General features: G+C 51.2%; 1 protein-coding gene across 17 annotated transcripts in view; it reads right to left on the minus strand.

Moving 5' to 3' along the window:
* Positions 1–5590: 5590 nt before the first annotated feature.
* Positions 5591–21843, minus strand: part of HDAC4 (histone deacetylase 4) — a 338424-nt gene continuing 322171 nt past the window's right edge. For 12 of the 17 annotated variants that reach the window (XM_049888584.1, XM_049888582.1, XM_049888578.1 and 9 more), the window contains 3 exons: positions 12592–12676; positions 11703–11844; positions 5592–11418 (listed from right to left, as the gene is read on the minus strand). In XM_049888584.1, coding sequence (XP_049744541.1) covers positions 11376–11418; positions 11703–11844; positions 12592–12676 — 270 coding nt within the window. In that variant the 3' untranslated portion in view covers positions 5592–11375. Of the gene's footprint in view, positions 11419–11702; positions 11845–12591; positions 12677–21843 lie in introns of all 17 variants that reach the window. The other 5 variants (XM_049888580.1, XM_049888579.1, XM_049888575.1 and 2 more) reach the window with 3 other exon arrangements.

The following is a 21843-nucleotide window of genomic DNA, read 5'->3' on the forward strand; positions in this document are numbered from 1 at the left end:
CACGTAGCCGCAGGGGCTGGTGAGCCCCAGATTGGCAGGCTGGAGAGCAGGGCTCTTGCTCACAGGCTGTGAAGATTGATGAATTCCAAGTTCGGCAGGTAAGCTGCTAGCTGAAGTCCTAAGGACCAGAGGTAAGGCGAACGGGAGTCAGCTGGAGGATCCAGAGTGAGCAAAAAGCCAGAACATTTGCTCATATTTGGATGCAGGCCACACACCCAAGGAAACGCCCTTTCAACTGATTGGCTACTCGCAGCAGATCCCATCATGGGAATGGTCACATGTAAACACTGAGGATCATGCCCCAGCCAAGTTGACACACAATCTTAACCATCACGTGACCCATCACGTCTACACCGCCTGAGCAGACTGGTTGTGAAGCAGGCACATGGCCAAGGGCATCTTTCTGCCAGGCAAATGCCTCTCCAAGGAAAGCAAGGGCACCCGAGAGTCTCTAAAGTGCACCCCAGGATTTGGCCATGCAGGTGTCTTGGGCACGGACAGGCATAAGCTGTGTCGTTACTGCCTCCTGCTTTGCATTCCTTCACCCCACACAACCACAGAGATGGCTTTCACTCTGAAAGGTGAGGACCCAGTAAATTACGACATAGTTTATTCTAACAGAAAGCACCCTCCATAGTCACCTAGTCTGGAAAGGGCAGAGGGCGGGCAGCCACTAAACCTGCCTCCAAGACAAGTCCCCATCCCTTGCCCTTCCTTCCTTAATGGGGGCGGGGGGGCGGGACACGGGGCGAGGGGAGATTTGGCTGTCCTCCCACCAACCAGGAAACTAAACCCAGATCCTTGAAGGGGGGGTGGGCCCCAGGGGGAAGTGCCCAGAGGGCTCAGGACATCAGCTCAGCCTGACGAGTGAGCCATCCACAGCCAGGTCCAAGAACACAGGGCTGACTCCCTCCCTTCCTTCCTCTCTTTTATCTTCTTTTCTCTCTCCCTCCCTTTCTCCTTTCTTCCTTCCTCCCTGGGTGCTTGCAAGGCCCCCCCCAGCCATTCCTTTCCCTTGTCCCGCTCTCCCCTCCCCTTCCTTCCATACCGCTGGGGTGTGGGCACAGTTCTCTGACCAGGACTTGGCATTGGTATTGAAGAGGCAGCGACAGGTCCAGAAACCCAACGTGTGTGTTGGACTCCTCACCCCTGTACCTGTGATGTGATGTAATGTAATCACTTTCCCCAGTGATGCAGAGGTTAAAGTGATCGACTGTTAACCGAAAAGTCGGCGGTTTGAAACCACCAGCGGCTCATCGGGAGAAAGATGTGGCAGTCTGCTTCTGTAGAGATTTACAGCCTTGGAAACCCTATGGGGTCACTATGAGTTGGGATCGACTTGATAGCTGGGTTAATGTAATTATTTTCTTCAGTAATGCGACGTAATGATCTTCCATGAGGCCATCTAATGCAATGTAGTCCATCAGTTGAGGCTCTGCCAGTGTCCCACTGCCGTCAAGTTGATTCCGACTCATAGCAACCTTATAGGACAGACTAGAACTGCCCCATAGAGTTTCCAAGGAGTGCCTGGCAGATTTGAACTGCCGATCTTTTGGTTAGCAGCTGTAGCACTTAACCACTACGCCACCAGGGTTTCCTCTGCCAGTGTAGGAGGATCCTAAATCTAATCTTTTCTGAGTTGCATAAGGAGCAGCAAAGACACAGAGACATGTGTGCACATTCTGGGGAAGACAGATGCCACGCGAGGCTTGCCAACAACCCAGGGAGGCCCGGGGCTACTGACAAGGAAGACATCCACATGGCCAACACCCTAATGTGGATTTTTAGCCTCCAGAATGTGAGAAAAAACATTTCTGTTCTTCATGCCACCGACTTGTGGTATTTGTGTGGCAGCTCCAATAGGAAAGTGAGCCTGTAGAAACTATTAAGTCCTGTGAGTACTCTAAAAAATTACAGGTTGAACAAAAAAGGAAACACCTTGCTAGGCCTGTGTTGCTGGGAATTGTCCTGCTAACTGCTGGTGAGGGCTTTGAAATGGGTGATTCTCAAGCCCACTGTTGGTGGCATGCTGCTGCTCAGGACAGGTCTGAGGGTCAGCGAGGGGAGTGACCAGGTGCACTGGGGAGCAGGTGTGTCATGGGCTGAGGCTGAGCCCCATGTCTCCAAGTGGGGCATGGCACAGCTGGGGCCCCTCCCTGGGCTGAGCTGGGGGTGGACACTGTAAGTGTCTGCAAGACCTTTCTCCTCCTGACCACCAGCCCCTCTGACTGACAGCCTGTCCCTCAAAAAGATAAGTCCACATCCTCACCCCTGGACTGTGTGACCTTGTTAGAAAAAAAGGCCTTTGCAGATGTGATTAGTTAAGAATCTCGAGATGAGATCATCCTGGGTGATGCTTCAAGAGACACAAAGACAGGGAGAAGAGGGGGCCATGAGAAGATGGGGTGCCATCTTAGACAAGAAGAGGGGACCATGAGAGAATGCGGTACAACCAGAGACAGAGACAGGGAGAAGAGGGGGCCATGAGAAGATGGGGTGCCATCTTAGACAAGAAGAGGGGACCACGAGAGAATGTGGTACAACCAGAGACAGAGACAGGGAGAAGAGGGGGCCATGAGAAGATGGGGTACCATCTTAGACACAGAGAAAGACAAGAAGAGGGGACCATGAGAGAATGGGGTACGACCAGAGACACAGGCAAAGACGGGGAGAAGAGGGAGCCATGAGAAGATGGGCTGCCATCAGCCATGCCTAGCACGTGGGAAGGTCACAGGACAAATGACCCAGCTTCTCCACAAATACATTGCAAGGGAAAAGAAAAGGGAGGTGAACCCACATATTAGAGAGACTTAAGGGACAGACTAGTCAGATGCAAGATGAAGTTCTTGTTTGACTCCTGTTTAAAACAAACCAGCAATAAAAAAATTTGAGGTGATTGGGGCATTCTCACCATTGATTGGATATTTGATGATCCTAAGAAACCGTCAATTTCTAGCGCAGGATATGTGGGGCCCTGGCGTGGACGTGGTGAAGAGCTCGGCTGCTAACCAGGAGCTTGGCAGCGCGAATCCTCCAGCTGCTCCTTGGAAACTCTATGGGACAGTTCTACCGTGTCCTATAGGGTCACTATGAGTAGGAATCGACTTGACGGCACACCACAACAAAGCACGATAGAGTATGTAATTATGTTCTTTGAGAAGGATATATTGAAATATTCACAGATGAAATGATATGTTTGGGATTTATTAAAAATCATCCTGTTGCAGGGGGGGAGGTGTGGATGAAACTCCGAGGGCACGTACTTTTCCTTGCTGAAGCAGGTTGATGGGCACGCTGGGTCTCATTGTGTCACTGTCTACTTCTGTACAGGTTTCAAAAAAGAGACCGAAGGTGTAGAACTGATAAAGGATCAGCATCCAGAACATATCCTAGAAATCTCCAGTCCACACTCAGAGTCAGGCAAACAGATCCCCGGGCTGAGAAGCTGAGGCAGCTGGCAGCAGATGACACCCAGATTTGTCACTCAGCCTGACAACTGAGGAAATGTTATGACATCGTCTCTGTGGACACGGGGGGCGGGGGACGACGGCGAGCCCATTTCAGTGTAGATTCGCCTGAGTGAGAAAGACAACTACACAATTAGCACAATGTACGTTAGAGAGCCCTCAGGGCTTTAAGCAGGGGTGGTTGGGCCCCACCCGGTGTGGGCAGGACCACTCTGGCTACTGTGTTGAGAGAAGACAGAAGGGGGAAGGAAGACTGGGCAAACGGGGACCAGGTAGGAGAGGGAAACCAGATGAGGGGCGGGGGCCTGCCGGGGGCAGTGGAGGCCATGGAATTCTGGATGTGCTTGGAAGGGCAAGCTGACAGGGTTGGTGATAAACCACCCTGAACAAGCTCACGAAGAGATCACCAGTCTCCCCAGGTGGGGCAGGTGGTCTCCAGGATGGCCCCCGCAATCTCCACATCCTGGGGTGAATACCTCGTGTACCCCCTGCCCCTTGAGTGGGAGCAGAACAGACATGGAGACACACAGGGGAAGAGACCCTCCCAGGACTGGTTGTGGCATGTGCCCTTGTGATCCACAGGGTCTTCACTGGCTGATCCTCAGATCTCCAGGCCTTTCTTCCTAGTCTGTCTTAGTCTGGAAGCTCCACTGAAGCCAGCTCAGCATCAACACAACAAGCAAGGCCCCGCTGACAGACAGGTGGTGGCCATGCATGAGGAGCACTGCCCGGGAATTGAACCCGGGGTCTCCTGTATGGAAGGTAGGAATTCTACCACTGAAACATCAATGCCTCATTTGAATTATGAGACATTTGAAATGACATTTCCCAGGGGACCTGGTTGGACAGGCAGAGGGTGACGGGGCTACCATTGGGGTGGGTCCCAGGGCCACCGTGGGTCCCTGGGCTGTGCTGGGTCCCCGGGCCATGTCCAGCAGGCCTGGCCCCCAGAGCAGGCAGGGTAGTACACAGGGAGGAAGCGGAGAGGGAGGCAGTCACATGGCTTATTCACACCACAAGCAGCAAGCTGTCATGATGTGGCTCCCGATGGAGAGCAGTTGGACTCGGCCACTGGTCAGTGACATCGAGGAACAGGAAACCAAAGTGAAACCAACCTCCAGCTCCAACTGAGCCAAAGGACCGACCACAAGAGTGTCCGATGATCAAAGCGGAATGTTTAAATTACAGAGGAGGCTGGTGGCTCCTGCCAGCGGGGACGTGGGGCACGGCAGGGTCTAGGGAATAGAGCCTGGTTCCTGCCATGTGTACTGCAGCTCTGCCCCAAGCCCCAGGGCAAACCATACCTTGGCCCTCCTTTTAAATACAGGCATACCTCATTTTATTGTGCTTCATTTTTTTTTTTTTAAATTGCGTTTTGCAAACACTATGTTTACAGATAGAAGGTTCGTGGAAACCCTGTGTCAGCAAGTCTATTAGCGCCATTTTTCCAGCAGCGTGTGCTCACTTCGTGTCTGTGTCATATTTGGTAATTCTCGCAATATTTCACTCTTTCTCATTATTATTATATCTGTTATGGTGATCTGTGATCCGTGATCTTTGATGTTACTATTGTAATTGTTTTGGGGTACCAGAAACTGTCCCACATAAGATGGTTAACTTAATGGACAAATGTGTGTATTCTGACTACTCGAGGGACGGGCCGTTCCCCGTCTCTCTCCTTCTCCTTGGGCCTCCCTATTCCCTGAGACAGGACAATATTGAAATTAGGTCAAGTAATAATCCTACAATGGCCTTTAAGTGTTCAAGTGAAAGGAAGAGTCACACGTCTTTCATTTTAAATCGAAAGCTAGAAATTATTAAGCTTAGCGAGGAAGGCAGGTCAAAAGCTGAGGTAGGCTGAAAGCTAGGCCTCTTGTGCTAAACAGCCAAGCTGTGAATACAAACGAAAAGTCCTTGAAGGATATTAAAAGTGCTGCTTCCGTGAACTCAACAATAAGAAAGCGGAGAAGCCTTACTGCTGAGAGAAGGTTTTAGTGGTCTGGATAGATTAGACCAGCCACAACATTCCCTTAAGCCAAAGCCTAATCTGGAGCAAGGCCCTCGCTCTCTTCAATTCTATGAAGGCCGCGAGAGGTGAGGAAGCTGCAGAAGAAGTCTGAAGCCAGCAGAGGTTGGTTCACGAGGTTTAAGGAAAGAAGCCGTCTCCATGACGTAGAAGTGCAAGGTGAAGCAGCACGTGCCGGTGCAGAGGCTGCAGCCAGTTATCCCGAAAATCCAGCTGAGGCAGCTGACGAAGGTGGCCACACTAAACAGCAGGTTTTCCGCGTAGACGGAACAGTGTTACACTGGAAGAAGATACCATCTGGGACTTGGGTAGCTAGGGAGAAGTCAATGCTTGGCTTCAAAGGACAGGCTGAGTCTTTCCTTAAGGGCTAAAGCAGCTGTTGACTAGAAGTGGAAGCCAGTGCTCATTTACCATTCCTGAAATCCTAGGCCCTTTAAGAACGATGCTAAACCTCCTCTGCCTGTGCTCTGTGAACGGAACAACAAAGCCTGGGTGACAGCACATCTGTTTACAACATGGTTTACTGAATATTTTAAGCCCGCTGTTGAGGCTTACTGCTCAAAAAAAACAAAAAGATTCCTTTCAAAATATGACTGCTCGTTGACAATGCACTTGGTCACCCAAGAGCTCTGACGGAGATGTACATGGAGACTAACGTTGTTTTCATGCCTGCTAACACAACATCCATCCGGCAGCCCATGGATCAAGGAGTAATTTCGACATTCAAGGCTTATTATTTAAGAAATACATTTCATAAGGCTACAGCTGCCATAGGCTACAGCTGCCATAGATAGCAATTCCTCTGATGGAGCTGGGCAAAGTTCATTGAAAACCTGGAAAGGATTCGCCATGCTAGATGCCATTAAGAACATTCATGATTCATGGGAAGAGGTCAAAAGAAGTTGATTCCAGCCCTCACGGATGGCTGTGAGGGGTTCAAGACTTCAGTGGAGGAAGTAACTGCAGGTGTGGTGGAAACGGCAAGAGAACCAGAATTAGAAGTGGAGCCTGAAGACGTGACTGAATTGCTGCAATCTCATAACAAAACTTTGAACAGACAAGGAGTTGTTTCTTATGAGCAAAGAAACTGGTTTCCTGGGATGGAATCTACTCCTGACGAAGACGCTGTGAACACTGCTGAAGTGACAGCAAAGGATTTAGAACATCACGTAAGCTTAGCTGATAAAGCAGCGGCGGGGTCTGAGAGGACGGACCCCGATTGTGAAAGAAGTTCTGCTGTGGGTAAAACGCTGTCACACGGCACCTCAGGCTACAGAGAAATCTTTCACGAAAAGAAGAGTCGGTCAATGCAGCCACCTTCATTGTCGTCTTATTTTAAGAAACTGCCACAGCCACCGTCACTTTGATCAGTCAGCAGCCATCAGCATGGAGGCAAGACCCTTCACCAGCAAAAAGACTGTGACTTGCTGAAGGCTCAGATGATGGCTGGCACTTTTCCTAGCAATGAAGTATTTTTAAATTAAGGCATGTACACTGTTTTTCTAGCCATAATGCTATTGCACACTTAGTAGGCCTCAGTACAGTGCAAACATAACTTTTATATGCACTGAGAAACCAAAAAATTCATATGACTTGCTTTATTGTGTTGGGCCGGAACGGAACCTGCGCTATCTCCAAGGTACGCCTGTACATATGTATTATGTATGTATGTTTGTCACTCTCACAACCTGGGCACAACCCCAAAACACCCATCAACCGGACAAAAGAACGTTCCGTTCCCGTTTCTTTCAATAGGAGACTTTTAATCAAACGTCAGAGACAGAAGACGGTGCGAGGAAGCACCCCGCCCGGTACAGTGAAGAAATGGTTTCCTTTCAACGCAGAGTATTTTAAACCACAGTGCTCACAGTCCAGGACTGCTCAGTTAAAGTGAAATCTTAGCCAAACATTATCAAAAAGTAATTAAAAAGTCAACGCCGCTGTGCGGAAAGGGGGCTCCCGAGCCTGCCCGTGCCTCGGCTGGGCCGCTCGCCCCTGGAAAGGAAATCAAATGAAACAAATGAAAACAGAACAGAGTTCCTCCAGGTTATCTTCAGAGACAGGCAGCTCACGTTGAGTTCTGCGCAGAGTCCCCAAACACTGTTTCCACATAAATACAATAAACTCTATTATTGGTAGGTCACAAGTGCTAGATAAACTTTTTCTTAATATGACAAATGTTTAAGTAGTCCTTTTTATTTTTCTTACAATAAAAAGTACAATTTCTTAAGAATAAGTTCAATAAGACGCAAACTCCCCCCCTCCCGCTCTCCTTCAAGGTTTTGTTTTACAGAAATGGTTCCATCTTTTGTATCTGCAAATGTCATGAGAGGGGAAAAAGAAGGCATTTTTTTTTCTTTCCCCAAAGCTGCCAAGTTTGGCGTGCAAAATCTGTATACAATATAAAGACATGCCGGCCTACAGTCCATGCAAACTCCGGGTGTAGGAAACTTAAAAAAATATATTCATATATATTTATGTATAGATATTTATATATATATCAATGCCCATAAAACACGTGGGCCCAAAAGTCTACAAAAAGAAGAATGGAATGAGGCCGTGACTGTGACTAATAAAAAAGGAATGTCCCAATCGAAAGTAACAACAACGAGAAACTCCGCCGCTACTGCTGCAAAAATCAACTTGCTTTTGTGTTGGGCCGTTGGGAGACGGTCCCTCCTCTGGAAACAGACTTTTTAAAAAAGGAAAGAAAACTGAAACACTTTGACAAAGTGGCCCTTCCAAACCGGAGCCCTGGGAGGCCGGAGGGGCCGCCGGTCCCAGCGGGCAGCCGCAGGGCGGGTCGGGCGTGTCCCTCGGAGGGGTATAAAGTGCTCGCTCGCTGACTCCCTGGCCAGTGCCCCGAAGGCCCTTTGCGCCCGAAGGCCTTTGCAAAGGAAGAAAAAGGCTGAGGGTCCCAGGTGCCAGGACCCAGGAGGGAGACTGTGCCGGTCACCCCGCTGTGCTGGTCCTGATGGCGGACGCTAGGTCGGCTGGGGACGGGCAAGTGTTATCTTCAAAAGAAAAAAGGCTACATGGTAATGCTTCAAGCAGGCTTTGAGGAGCTGGAGTGGGTGACGCAGAAAACAAGGCCCGCTGGCCGCGGCCCGAGGACACCTTGCTCTGGGAGGACCGAGTGTCCACCCCACAGTGGTCATCTGCAAGAAACAGGAGACGGCGCGTCTCCTGAGCCACTGCTGGCCGGAGGAGGGTGTGGGCATGGGATGGGGCCAGGAGGCCATGAGAGCCACCGGCTGGGCTCTGGTGCCACCCTGAACACGGCTGCCATGGGCGAGCTGGCTTCAGAGCCAAGGGCAGCCAGCTTGGGGAGAAAGCCAAACCATTCGAGACCTTCCCCTCTGTGTAACCGCTGTCCCGTGTCTGACCCACAGCATCCCGAGGACCAGGCACGCCCGAGAATCTGCACTGGTCTGGTCAGTGGTCCGGTGAGTCAGTGTCTCTGTCAGAAACTACCCTGTAAACGTCACCAAGCCTGCCACTGTGCTGGCTGCCCGTCTGTGAACACCTGGCCGTCCGCCCACACGTCTCAACTCAGTCCGCTCTGGAGTAAAATCGGTGGCTTCAGGTGCTGGAAAGTAAGTTACAGTAAATAAAACGGCCCTGCCAGTTACCCTCAAAGGGAAGAAGGGCAAGACGGCTCCTGGCTCAGGGTCGTGCTGTCCCTCCAGGGTCGCCAGGCCGGGGGCTCCCAGATGGGGCCCCAGCTGTGTGGCCGCAGCGGAAAAACCCGGACCGGGTGACCATCGCACTCTGGCTCCATGCATTGCTGACATGCTTAAAAGGTCTTTGGAAAACCCAAGTTAAAGTTCTATGCTGACTGTGGTCAGAGGTGTTTAAAGGTGAGACTCACGTATGCTGACTGCCCACGGTGTCCCACGGCCTTCAACCGAGAGGATCCAAATGTCACGTGGGACCCCACGCGACTGTGGAGGGGACGCGGCGCCACCCTGTCATACTAAGGTGAAAGGTCGGGGGGCCCTCTGGTTTTACGTGGACAGAACTCAGGGAAGACACAACCGTGGGCACCGCGACGCCAGGCCCTCGACCCCTCTTTTCATTTGATGCTCGCTCAGAAAACAAACTCGGACGCAGCAGCTCCGTGCACCCCTGGAAAGCTGCTTGCTGTACGAAAACAAACAGAAACAAAATAATAATAGTAAAAAAACACATCCTTGAAAAGTTAAAAGAAGAAAAAGAAACACCAAGCAAGAACTTAGGAAAGGAATAAAGGCTTAGACGTCGTTACCATTCAGAAAACCGCCAAATGGTGAGGAGAATGTAAAATTCACAAAACAACGCTTATTCAGGATCTTTTTGTGAAAAATTCATACAAAAATCAACAGCAAATTTATATCTTTTGCTATAAAAACTCATTAGATACATATGTGTGTGGAGGTTTGGAGAGGGAACAGGTTCTGTCAGAAAACAATGAAATGAAAGTACAAACTTGGAGGGTAGCTGCCCGGTGGCGAATGTGCCGGTGATCTGAAAGCTATCCAATCGAGCTCGAAAATATGTGAGTTTCAAACTAGATTCCTTTCCATAAGCACCTTTATAATTAATTCACAAGTCGATCACTCGCCAGGGACCTTTACAACCTGCAGTTCTTATATATATATATATATATAGATATATATATACTTTTTTTTGTATAAATGCATTATAAATATTTTATCAAGATTTCATAAGAATCAAGTTTCTTAGCTTGGAATACATTGGAATATATATATTATACATGTGAGTGTGTATATATATATATATATGCAGACATATATATATATATTTATTTATACCTAAAATTTAAGCAACACTTCATGCTACTTGCTTTTCATAAAAAGCATTCTGGCCGTAACACCGCAGAGCGCCTGGGACATGCTTAACAACCAAATGGGAGATGCTCCATTGTCATATGACATGTGAGAAAGAACACTTTGGATTTGTTTAAAACTTGTTGGACTTCAAAATCCCCAACAGTATTTGCCACTTTTTTTGGCAACTACCTCCACTTCTCTTAAACAGCGATAAAGCAAACTGAGGACGTCCTGGCTCGCCGCCCCTCCTGAAGACGCTGGCGGGTGGCCGCCCTCGGCGCTGCGCCGCGGCCACCACCTGCTCGCCGGGTGCCTCAGGGCCTCGCCAGCCGGAGCAAATGTCCCGCTGACTCCCACCGTTTATTTTTTCTTAAGGCATTGTTCCTCAGACTTCAGAAAACCCAGCCACAAAAATCCACCAGAGCAATAAAAAAAAGGCACAAGCTTGCATCTTCCGATGGCTTCCAGAAACTAAAGCCACTCCCCTGGGCTCCTGTTTCTGCTTTTGTCCAGTTTTTATTTTGAAGGTTTGTCCGCTCTGTCCCCCGCCCGCTGCAAACCCCCGTGGCACCTGCTGTGGTTCACTGGGGCAGGCTGGAGCCCTAGAAAACGTTCTCGAAAAAAACACAAGCTACAAGATGAGCTGAGTGGTTTACACAGAGATCGTGGAACTGTGGGAAGTAATCAAACGTTAAGCACCAGTTTTAATCAAGTCTGTTTTGTATTGTTAGATCTTTGATTTTCTCTTTCTTGTGTCAGCTGAATCGGGCAACTCCACCGCACGTTGCCGTCGCGTCCTTCTCCCGGCGAGCCCCACGCTGGCGCCGAACGCCCTGTGGGTCTGTCCCGTGTCCGAGTGAGCGGCCACACCTTGGCCTGTGCGCCTGGAGATCTGTGGTCTGGGCAGCAGAAAGGCTCCTGGTGCTGCTCACACCTGGCTGCCCCGTGTTCTGAGAACACCCGGCAGAACGCAGGCAGACACAGGAAGTTTTCTGGCTGAGCTTCAAGACAGAGACAAACGAACAAGAGAACAGCAGCTTCGGAGCAGGGCTACAGGGGCGGCTCCTCCTCCATGGGTTCCTCGTCTGGTCTGCTGGTTCCCCGAGGAGGCGGAGCAGAGAGGAGAGAGCCCGGGACAGTGGGTTAGGGGGTCGGTGGGCGTACCACCCCACACCAGCCCGCCCCCGTCCAACTCTCCAGCCCCACGCCCCTGAGGAAGGGTCACAGCGGGGACAGCCCTGCCTGCCCCGCTCTCAGGGCTGCTGGCCCGTCCTCCCCTGCGCTGCAGTGTGGAGATACCACGTGAGCTGGACTCGAGCACAGGGACTCTGGCACGCATGCCCAGCCACCCCAGGCCCAGGGCAGCCAGGGGCTCACCTCTTTTCAGCCGACTTGACGCCCACGGACAGTGAGGCCATGGCGGTGACCGTCTCAGCCTCCTCGTTCTCGCACTTCTGGGCCTCCACCAGCGAGTACCCCACGGTTGAGGCGGTGCGCTGTAGGGAGCGCCAGTACTTGCCTGGGGATGGGAAGCGGTGGTCACCGTGTGCATGGCTGACCCAGGCCACGTGGCCTCCTTGTGCCTGAGCAGGAGCTGCTGCTGGGGTTCTAGAAGCCCCTCTGTCAGGGGTCAGGGCTGTGGGGTGCATGGCCACGGACCCACATGCTGCATATATGAGAAAACGTATCTGTATTGCGATCCTCAAGGGTCAGAGGGGCACTGAGGCTGCAGCCCTGGATGGGCCCCAAGTGAGAACAGGAACAAAAGCTGGATGTCAACATCTGTTTCTCAGGAATTCCAGGTACATTTGTCAAACCATCACTCTCTCTCTCACACCAACCATCAGAGAGAACAATTAAAAAACACTCCTGGGAATCACTAACCCAGATGCGGGTGTGAGGGTACAGAAGAGAGAGCTGGACAAGCCCCTTCTTGACAGGCACACAGTGTATGGGGGTGGCAGGAGCAGATGGCGTTCCTCAAATGGGGGGTGTACACTCCCACTGTGCTCCAAGCCCTTGAGCTAATGAAGTGGGGCTCTCTGGAGAAGGTGAGAAAAGCTGGACCTGGGACACAGGCTCACGCCTGAGTCCCAGCCACGGCAGCCTCCAGCCCGAGCCTCTGAGCTGTACAGCAGGCTGTGGGAGACTGCAGGGTTAAATGCAGGCCTGCTCAGCTCTTCATATCAGCTGAGTGGAGACAGATGGGGAGGGATAGGTACAGGGGTCCTGCTCCCTCCCCCCTGTCCAGCCTCCAGATACTCACTGTGGATCTCGATGACCTTCTCCATGGACCGGATGGCGTTGGCGTTGGATCTTTGCTGTAAAGTCTTCTCTGGGAGAGGGTCGAGCTGCACAAAAAGGAACATGAAGGATGTTAGCACAGTTCACGCGTGTGTTAATATGGATGGTCAAGGTCAGCATCTGTTTCTCGAGTTGGACTTGTTTGCTGAGTGTACTTTCAATAAGGAAGAGAAAATAACTTTAAAAATCCAAGTGTGCTTAGATATTTGTTGCATAAAGTTTTCTACAAGAGTAGGCTTGTCTCCTTTAGAGCGCTCCTCCTAGGACATGATCAGGGATGCTCAAGTTCCCACATGTGGAAGGAAGAAGGCCGTCTCCAGGAGCGTGAGTGCAGAAGGACGCCAGCGCGGTATCTAATAGCTACACCACAGCGTCTCCTTAGGGGACATGATTCTTTTTTGGAAATATCACTTTCCCACCCTTGGTCTTCTAAACGGAAATGCTTGAAAATGCCCCCAATTATGGTTTTCTTCTAATAATGGGGAAAATAAAAGGGAAGTGGAAGGAAGCGAGCAAGCCTCTGAAACAAGGAAACCTTGGTGCCATGTTCTTCCCTAAGTACCGGCAGCTGACGATCCAGGAGTAAATGGACAAGCGAAGTGCACGGCACCGTGGCACACCAGAGCACTGGGAACAACACAGCTGTGGAGGCCAACTGATGCGGATCACAACAACAACAACAAACTAAGTGACCGGGTGAGCCTACGAGAACAGGGCAATGTGTAGGTTTTGGATCACAGTGGGGACCCCTGTTGGGGAGGTCACTAAGCGCTGATGACCATGGGGCAGGGGCTAGGGGGCCAATTGGGCCAAGCATGCTGGTGCTAGAATACAGACCAACCAACCTCAGGGACTGGAGGACCTGGGAGGACAGACGCACAAATCAGCAACTGCCCCACAGATAATGGGCTAGGAAAGTTCTGGTCTTAGCCTTGGCTCTGGGTGGAAGTTAAAAAAGTCCCCCCTTCACCCCCAAGAATCTGCCTGGTTCTAGACGCTGTTAAAGAGGCACTATGATGCCAGGGCACCGGGTGGAAGCAAACGCAGGCAACTCAGTGAACACACCTCCCCAGCGGGTCCTCGATCAATGCTTCAGGTTAGGCTCCAGAAGGCATGAGTTCCCGATCCAAAAAGTCATGAATAACATGTAAACGGGCCAGCATGAGCCCAAGGCAGGAGAACCATTCCAATAAAAGGCACCAGGCTCCTTAGCGAAATGGTAGGTCCTGGCACCGGGGCCAGGCATGCACAAGATGAGCATGGAGTGTCTTACAGTGCCCCAGCGTAAGGCCGTGCCCCAAAGACAAAACGACTGGGCGTGTCAGAGTTTCCCGTGGTGCAATCTCAGCAATGGCGTAAATACCATGATATTAGATTACAACCTTAAGTATAAAATCAGTATCCTTAAATCCATACTGAATAGACAACTGGGGGAGAAGAGTACAGGTCTCCCTTACAGAAGAATCCCAAATAATTTATGCATACATACCCTCTCACACCCTCACTCCCCCCCCGCCCACATCATCCTTTGAGTGAAGGTTATACTTAGTGACTTGCTTTCAAAGGACAGAGTACAGAAAGTGGGGACAAGTAACTTCACAGAGGAGACACCTGACAGACAATACCTCGGCCAGGTGGTCCAGCATAACCTTGCCAGAGATGAGCTGGGCTGACAGCGTGCACCTCTGATACAGAGGGTCAAGAACAGCATTTCCCTCTGTGGTCTTCCTCCCCAAATCCCCAACCAGAGTTAACCAGGAGGAAAGCCTAAAGTGAGGGGCAGACTGTAGAATGCCTGACCGGTGTCTCTCCAAACTGTCAGTTGTGGAAAAGAACAGCCCATTGGAGGCTGTGATGAGTCAGAGGAGACTGAAAAGACATGATGACTCAAGTCTAGAGTGGGGTCCTGGGTGGGCACCTGGAACAGGAAAAAGGGTGCTAGTGAAAAGACAATGAGAGAGAAGGCAAGAAAAGAGAAGCAAGGAAGGTCACAGAGAAAGGGGCAAGCAAGGCACAGAATACGATGGCAGAAATGAACCTGGAAAAAAATGTAGTCGAGGTGAATGCAAATAACTAAAGTTTCTGCCTAAAGCACAGACCGTTGGGCTGGGTATAAAATATAATGATAAAATACAGCCTTGTGCTCTTTACAAAAGACACATCTGAAACTCAAGAGGAAGGCTGAAAGTCAAGGGCGAAAAACGGTATAACTCTGGCAAAAGAGGACTGGTGTACATCTTATGAATTGGGCACAACAGGCTTAAGGGAGAACCACAACTGAATGGAAAGGTCTGGAAAGGTCAGTCTGTAACAAAGAAAATGTCAGTCCACCAAGAGTATCGTGACTTGAGATTTGTACACACTCAGTGAAATAGCTTTAAAATGTATAAAGCCACCAGTGGCAGAACTGAAAGACATGGATAAATGTGCCATCATAGTAGGGGATTCTCATACATTTAGATCGAGCAGAGAGACAGGCAAAAATCAGCAGAGTAACTAAATGCAGACCACACAATTAGCAAACTCGGTTTAATGGGCATAAACAGAACCCTGCGGAGCAGATGGTGAGATACACTATTTCAAACATGTGAGGACTGTCTGTGCGCTGGCCACGTACAAGGCCGTCAAGAAAGCGCCGCAAAAACCTTTTCATACCTCAGTGCAATTTGTTTGACGCTGAAAACAAAAAAAGAACCAAGACCCCTAACATTTGGAAATTAAAAAACACACTGACATGGGTCAAAGAACACATCACAATGGAAATTAGAAAATGTTTAGAACTAAAAATGATGAAAACGTTATACACCACCCTGCATGGGCCACAGCCCCAAACGCACAAATAAACAGGACTGAAAAGTAGATGCCCAGTTTAAGAAGCTAGCAGGAGAACAGAATAGCTTCAAAGAAATAAGAGGAAAGAAAACATAAGGAAAACAAGCAGAAATAAATCAGAAAGAAAAAAAAGATACTTGAAGCTGAAAGTTGGTCTTCTGAAATGACTCATTAAATTTACAAGTTCTGGCAAAGTGGTCAACAAAGTAAAGAGAAGGTACAAGTATGTCAGGAGTAAAAGGAGACTGCAACTAGATAGAGCAGAGATTAAAACGGTGACAACCACTACTAACTCCTGCCAAGAAACCTGAAAACTTGGTTGAGATGGATCAATTCCTGGTGAAATGTAATTTTCCAAAACTAACTGAAGAAGGAACAAAAAACCTGAATGGATGACAAAGACATTGAATCAGCAAGGTAAAATCCTCACCCAGTGGAAACACAAGGCCCAGGAGAGTCTTCCCAGCTAAGGAACAGAGTATTCTAATCCTGGACTCACGGTTCCAGAGAAGAGAAAAGAGAGGGAAGACTCCTCAATATATATCCATCCACCCATCCATCTACCCACCCACTCATTCATCATCTACGTACCGCCCATGCACCCACCGCCCAGCCATCTGCCATCCACCCATCCATTCACCCATCTACCCACCCATGCATCCACCCATCATCCATCCACTGCCCACCTGCCATCTACCCACCCACCCATCCATCCAATTTCCCCCCTTAAGAATAAAGAGAAAACAGTGCAAAGGAAAAATGGGTAAAGGCATGGACTTCACAAGACGACACCCTTTGCATTCGCACAGTGCCCTGGGATGATGGCTGCCTGGTGCTGACCGTGGACACAGCTCTGACCTAAGTTCCTTCTTGCCTGCCCTACATGGCTACCAGCTTGGTGGAAAGGGCTCTTCCTGTGCCCAACCCCCCAGCAGCTGGCCGAAGTGCCTGCTGTATGTAGCTCCAGGGAAGCCCACACAACAAATGAGCAATGTGAGTGACTAAGAGCGATGGTCACCCTGTCCCCACTACATCATCTGTTCTCTCTGCTGGCTATGAAGTGATAGGACACCCAGGGGCAGGGACAAGGGAAATATGGGAGAACTGTCTGTGTGCCCTCCCTCACTGTGCTTCCTCCTGAAACACGTTTTTCTGCAGCAGACAGTGTGGGAACCAGAGGAGACAACTGGGTCAGGATTCAATGCCTTACGTCCCACGAGAGGCCACTCTGTGCGGGTCTCTCTGCAGTGGCTCCGGGAGAGGGAGGCTCTGGGAGAGGGAGACTCGAGGGCAGATCAGGAGCGGACACACAGACAAAGGAGCCCCTGTCCACACCAGCGCGGAGACTATCTCTGTCACTGTGATGCCTCAGTGTCTAAGGGTAAGGCTCCAACAGAGATGTGGATAAAAGTTCCAGTGACAACATGCTGGTGTACTTCATTCATTCATTCAACCACATCTCCTGAGCACCTCCAGCATGCAGGGAGGAGGTGTGAACTGCTCCTGGCTTTCACTCAAGAACAAAGGATGGGTTGGGCATGAACTTGACAGGTCTCAAGATATCACCTGTCATGAATTGAATTATGTCCCCTCCCAAATGTGTATTAACTTGGTTAGGCCATGATTCCCAGTATTCTGTGGTTGTCTTCCATTTTGTGATCGTCATTTTATGTTAAAGAGGATTAGGGTGGGATTGTAACACCACCCTTACTCAGGTCACCTCCCTGACCAAAGTAAAGGGAGTTTCCCTGGGGGGTGGCCTGCACCACCTTTTAACTCTCAAGAGGTAAAAAGAAAGGGAAGCAGGCAGAGTTGGGACCTTATACCACAAAGAAAGCAGCACCAGGAACAGAGCCTGTCCTTTGGACCCAGGTCCCTGCGCCTGAGGAGCTCCTCAACCAGGGGAAGGTTGAGGACAAGGACCTTCCTCCACAGCTGACAGAGTGAGAAAGCCTTCCCCTGGAGCTGACACCCTGAATTTGGACTTTTAGCCTACTTTACTGTGAGGAAATAAATTTCTCTTTGTTAAAGCCATCCACTTGTGGTATTTTTGCTATGGCAACACCAGGAATTAAGACATCACCCCTGGCCAACTGGGGTTACACCTCCTCATTTAATAAATACGTATTAAACAACCTATTGTGTGCCAACCACAACTCTTGGGCCCTGGGCTGCATCAGTGGATGGACAGACACCCTGCATGACGAGTGAGTCACAGTCTGGGGAAAGTGCTCGTGAGAGGGTACTTGGGCACAGACCTGTGCAGAAGAACATTTCAGCTGAGTGAGGAGCCAGGGCCCTGGGGAGCATGACTGGGGGGTGGGGTGTTGTGCAGAAGGCCATGGGGTAGATAGTGTTCAGGCCCATGTGGGGTAGTAGAGGGGGTGGGTCTGCGTCCTCTTTTTTTCTCCTTCACACGAGGCTGAGGCCGGAGCAGACCAGGGCTCAGCCGGACATTGACCTTAGGTGAGAGGTGGGCTCTGAGTGGCGGTGGACCTGGACCAGCCCTGAGGCCAGAGCCAGCAGGTGTCCCTGGCCAGCTTGGGGAGAGGGTTCTGGCCGTCTGCTCACTGAGAGGAGGAAGGCTAAAAGTGGAAGATCCAGGAGGTCAATGTGAACATGGGGACTCCAATCAGACCTTAGGGTGGACATGATGCCTCCATGGTGGGCAGCATGAGGCTGGGCTCAGGAAGGCGGCCACAGTGGCCACTTGGGGGATTGGGACCCAGACGAGAGCACAGAGTGGGGAGAACAGAGTGGCCAGGTCTCCCCTGTGCCCATGACTGGGGATGAGAGTGTATGTCGGGGGGGAGGAGAGAAGAGAGTGGCCAGACCTCCCCTGTGCCCACCAGGGGGGACGAAAGTGCAGGGTGGAAGAAGAGAGTGCCTGGGCCTCCCCCGCACTCACGAAAGGCCAGCAGGGGAGCAGGAGGGACGGGCACAGCACGGCCCCCAGACTGCCCTCCTGGTAATGAAATCTGACTGACTCTGTGTCGTCTACCCACTGTATGGGGGCCTCACAGGCTGGAGCTACGTCTGCTGACAGCGGGGGCTGACGTCTACTGACCGCTTGACAACCTGCGTGTGGCACTTCCACATGGACGTGCAAAGGCCTATGGAGCACGACCTCCAGCTTCAACAGAGCTTAAAAATAACACACATAAACCACAAAAGAGTTAAAAGCGATGATTCCTTTTGGGCAAGAAAAGGCGGAAGGACAGTTGTGCAGATAAAAAGCACCAGGGCTGCCTCTGCGCCACCAGACACTGCCCACCTGCCATCTGGGCCAGGTCTGGACCCCTCTCCAGCTTGTTACTGCCAGGAACCTCCATTTCCTCATCTGTAGAAGGGGGAAAACGAGTCCTTGCTTGCACCAGGCCATGGTGAGCCCACCCAGGCTAACGTGACAGGGTGCAGCAGCTCAGAGCCAGCGCTCGAGAGATGTGGGAAAGGGGACTCATCCCTGAGGTCCCGCCAGAGGCCCCAGCTGCTCTGCGATGGCTTCCTCCCACCCACCACCAAGAGCTGTGAGGCCAAGGGACAGCACCACCACACCACATGGACTGAGCGCTAACCCCACCTGCAGTCAGACTCTCCGGCTCCTCATGAGACTCTGCCGGGAAATCATGGGGGCAGTCACCAGCACCACCGCCTGCACGCCAACCAAACTGGGAAAAGCTTCTCTGCTCCTGGTCCCGGGAGCGTACCCCACGTGCGTTAGCATGAAGAGCAGCGTGGGCCCCGGGGGTGCCTGCTGGCCAGAACCCCTTCTCCAAGCTCTCACAGCACCATCAGCAGCTCCACCTCACCCCACCCCCTCTCACCCTTCCCACCTCACCCCTTATACAATACACCCTCACCCCCTCCCCTCTCACCCCTCTCCCACTTCACCCCTTTCCCCATACCCCTCACTCCCTCACCCCTTACCCACTACCCCCGCATCTGTATCCCCTCTCATCCTTCCCCCTATACCTTCCTCTCCCCTCACCCCTCTCCCACCTCAACATTCTCTCCCTCAACCCCTCCCACCGCACCCCTCTCTCCCTCACCCCTCCCCCATCTCACCCCTCTCCTACCTCAATGATCTCACCCTCAACCCCTACCACCTCACCCCTCTCAGCCCCTCTCCCCCCACCCTTCTCTCCCTCACCCCTCACCCAACTCACCCCTCCCCCTTCACCTCTTTCCACCCTCACCTCTCCCCCTCAACCCTCTCCCACCTCACCCTTCTCTACCTCACCCTTCTTCCATCTCACTGCACCTGGTGCCCGTTCCTATAAGCTGCAATGGTCTTTTCTGGACCAGAATGAAGTATTGAAAAGAAAAAATCAACCACAAAGGTGAGTGCTCTGAACACAGGTGTCTTCTTGCTGATGTGCCCTGTACTGAGAACCTGAGGTCAGCGTGGAATGTACCGGAACCCACTGGACAAGGAGATGACGGACACAGCCTGGCAATTGCCTGCAGCCCGAGGTCAGCAAACCAGCTCTCAGTCCCTGGCTCTTCACGGGGACTCAAGGCTGGATGATACCACCAGCACAGCTTGTATGCACCCCACTCCTTCCACACCCCAATGTGACCCTGATGACGGGAGCCTGGCAAAGGAGTCACACCTCCACCTCTCAAGGGGGAATGGCCCTGAAGGAATGCCTCTGTGGCCAGGAGGAGAGGAAGCTACTGCCCTACACCCCGGAACATGTACATGAACCCTGCACACCCCGCAAGCAACTACACTCAGATGAACAGTTCACAGTCACCTCAGTGAGTGTAAGCGCGCACGAGAGGGACAGAAACACAGAGATAGGGACAGAGGGACAGGGACAGAGACAGACAGGGACAGAGACACAGAGATAGGGACAAAAACAGAGAGAGACAGAGACACGGAAACAGACAGGGACAGAGGGACACAGACAAAGAGAGGCAGAGGGACAGAGAGAGAGGGACAGAGACACAGAGACAGGGAGGGGGAGAGAGAAAGAGAGGGAGAGGGACAGAGAGACAAGGACAGAAAAAGACAGAGAGAGATGAAAGGGACAGAGAGAGACAAAGGGACAGAGACATGCACAGAGAAACAAAGAGAGAGGGACAATGACAGAGAGATAAGAGGGAGAGAGAGAGAGAGAGTGACAGACAGAGACATAGAGGCAGAGAATGAGAGGGAGACAGGAACAGAGAGACACAGGGAGAGACAGAGAGAGGGACACGGAGAGACAGAGACACAGAGTGAAAGAGACATACAGAGAAAGAGACAGAAAGACAGAGAGAGAGACACAGAGGCAGAGATGGGGGAGAGACAGAGAGAGACAGAGAGGAGAGAAGGGCATTGAGGGGCAGGGGAAGAGAGACACTAGAAGCAGGAACTGGCTCTCAGACTCCACGTCGCGCGCGCACACACACACACATAAGCGTGCACACATGCACACACCACATGCTCCCTCATACTTTCACCCCACACGCTTGTTTTGCTCCATCACTTAGCAGTTTCTCCCATCTGTGCCCTTCACAAAGTATGTGAACGTAACAAAAGAGGTACACTCCCAAAAGAAAGCCTGTTTTGGAATTCAACACTAGGGTGCTGCCTGCCCACAGACACCCAGCTGGTCTAGGAGCTAAGCCGGCCCAGGGAGTGGTGACAGCCAGCCCTGCAGATCCATACAGCTACCAAGAATCAGCCCGACAGTCACTGCCGTCATGGTCGTGGTGACGTCTGAGGCAGGAGGGGCCTTCCTCTGGCCGGGAGCTCCAGTGTCTGTGGGATGGTGCGTGTCTTCGCTCTGCCTTGTAGCATGTTTACACAGAACCACTCAAGGAAATGGCTCTTGGGAGCTGCAGTGACCTTCAGGTGCCCGTGGATCTAAAGGAGCCCAAGGATCTAAAGGAGCTTTCAGTCTCCACCCGGGAAGGGAGACTCCTGATGGGGCATGCCTTCTGCCCCAGCCCTTGCTCAGCCTCCAGCCAGCAGCGCCCCTGCCACACTGCAGTCCCTGGCTGGCCGCCCGCACGCTTGCCAAATTGTCCAACACGCTGTATATCACCCGCCATCGAAGGGCTGCGGGCAAAGGAGTGGGGCCTGGGCCAACCCTCTTGCATTAAGCAAATATTTATAAAGACCTTGATAAAGCTAGTACTTCCTGCTTTTTGATATGCTTAGGTAAAAGAAAGTTTTCTTGTCAGAAGCGCAAACAGGCACCAGGAACAAAAGCAGGGCCCAGCTGAAAGTAAAGTTCTCTATTGTTACTTTAAAAAAAAAAAAACAAAAAAAACTAGCTGGAAGCATTGAATACACAAGTCAGTTGTCTTTGAACTAAGACAAAAAGGGGGAAAGGACTGATCTAACACAGGTAAGATGTAGTAAAAAAAAAAAGATGTAGTGAACACTGCA

Source organism: Elephas maximus, chromosome 6, assembly GCF_024166365.1.
Source record: "Elephas maximus indicus isolate mEleMax1 chromosome 6, mEleMax1 primary haplotype, whole genome shotgun sequence".
Classification (NCBI taxonomy): Eukaryota; Metazoa; Chordata; class Mammalia; order Proboscidea; family Elephantidae; genus Elephas; species Elephas maximus.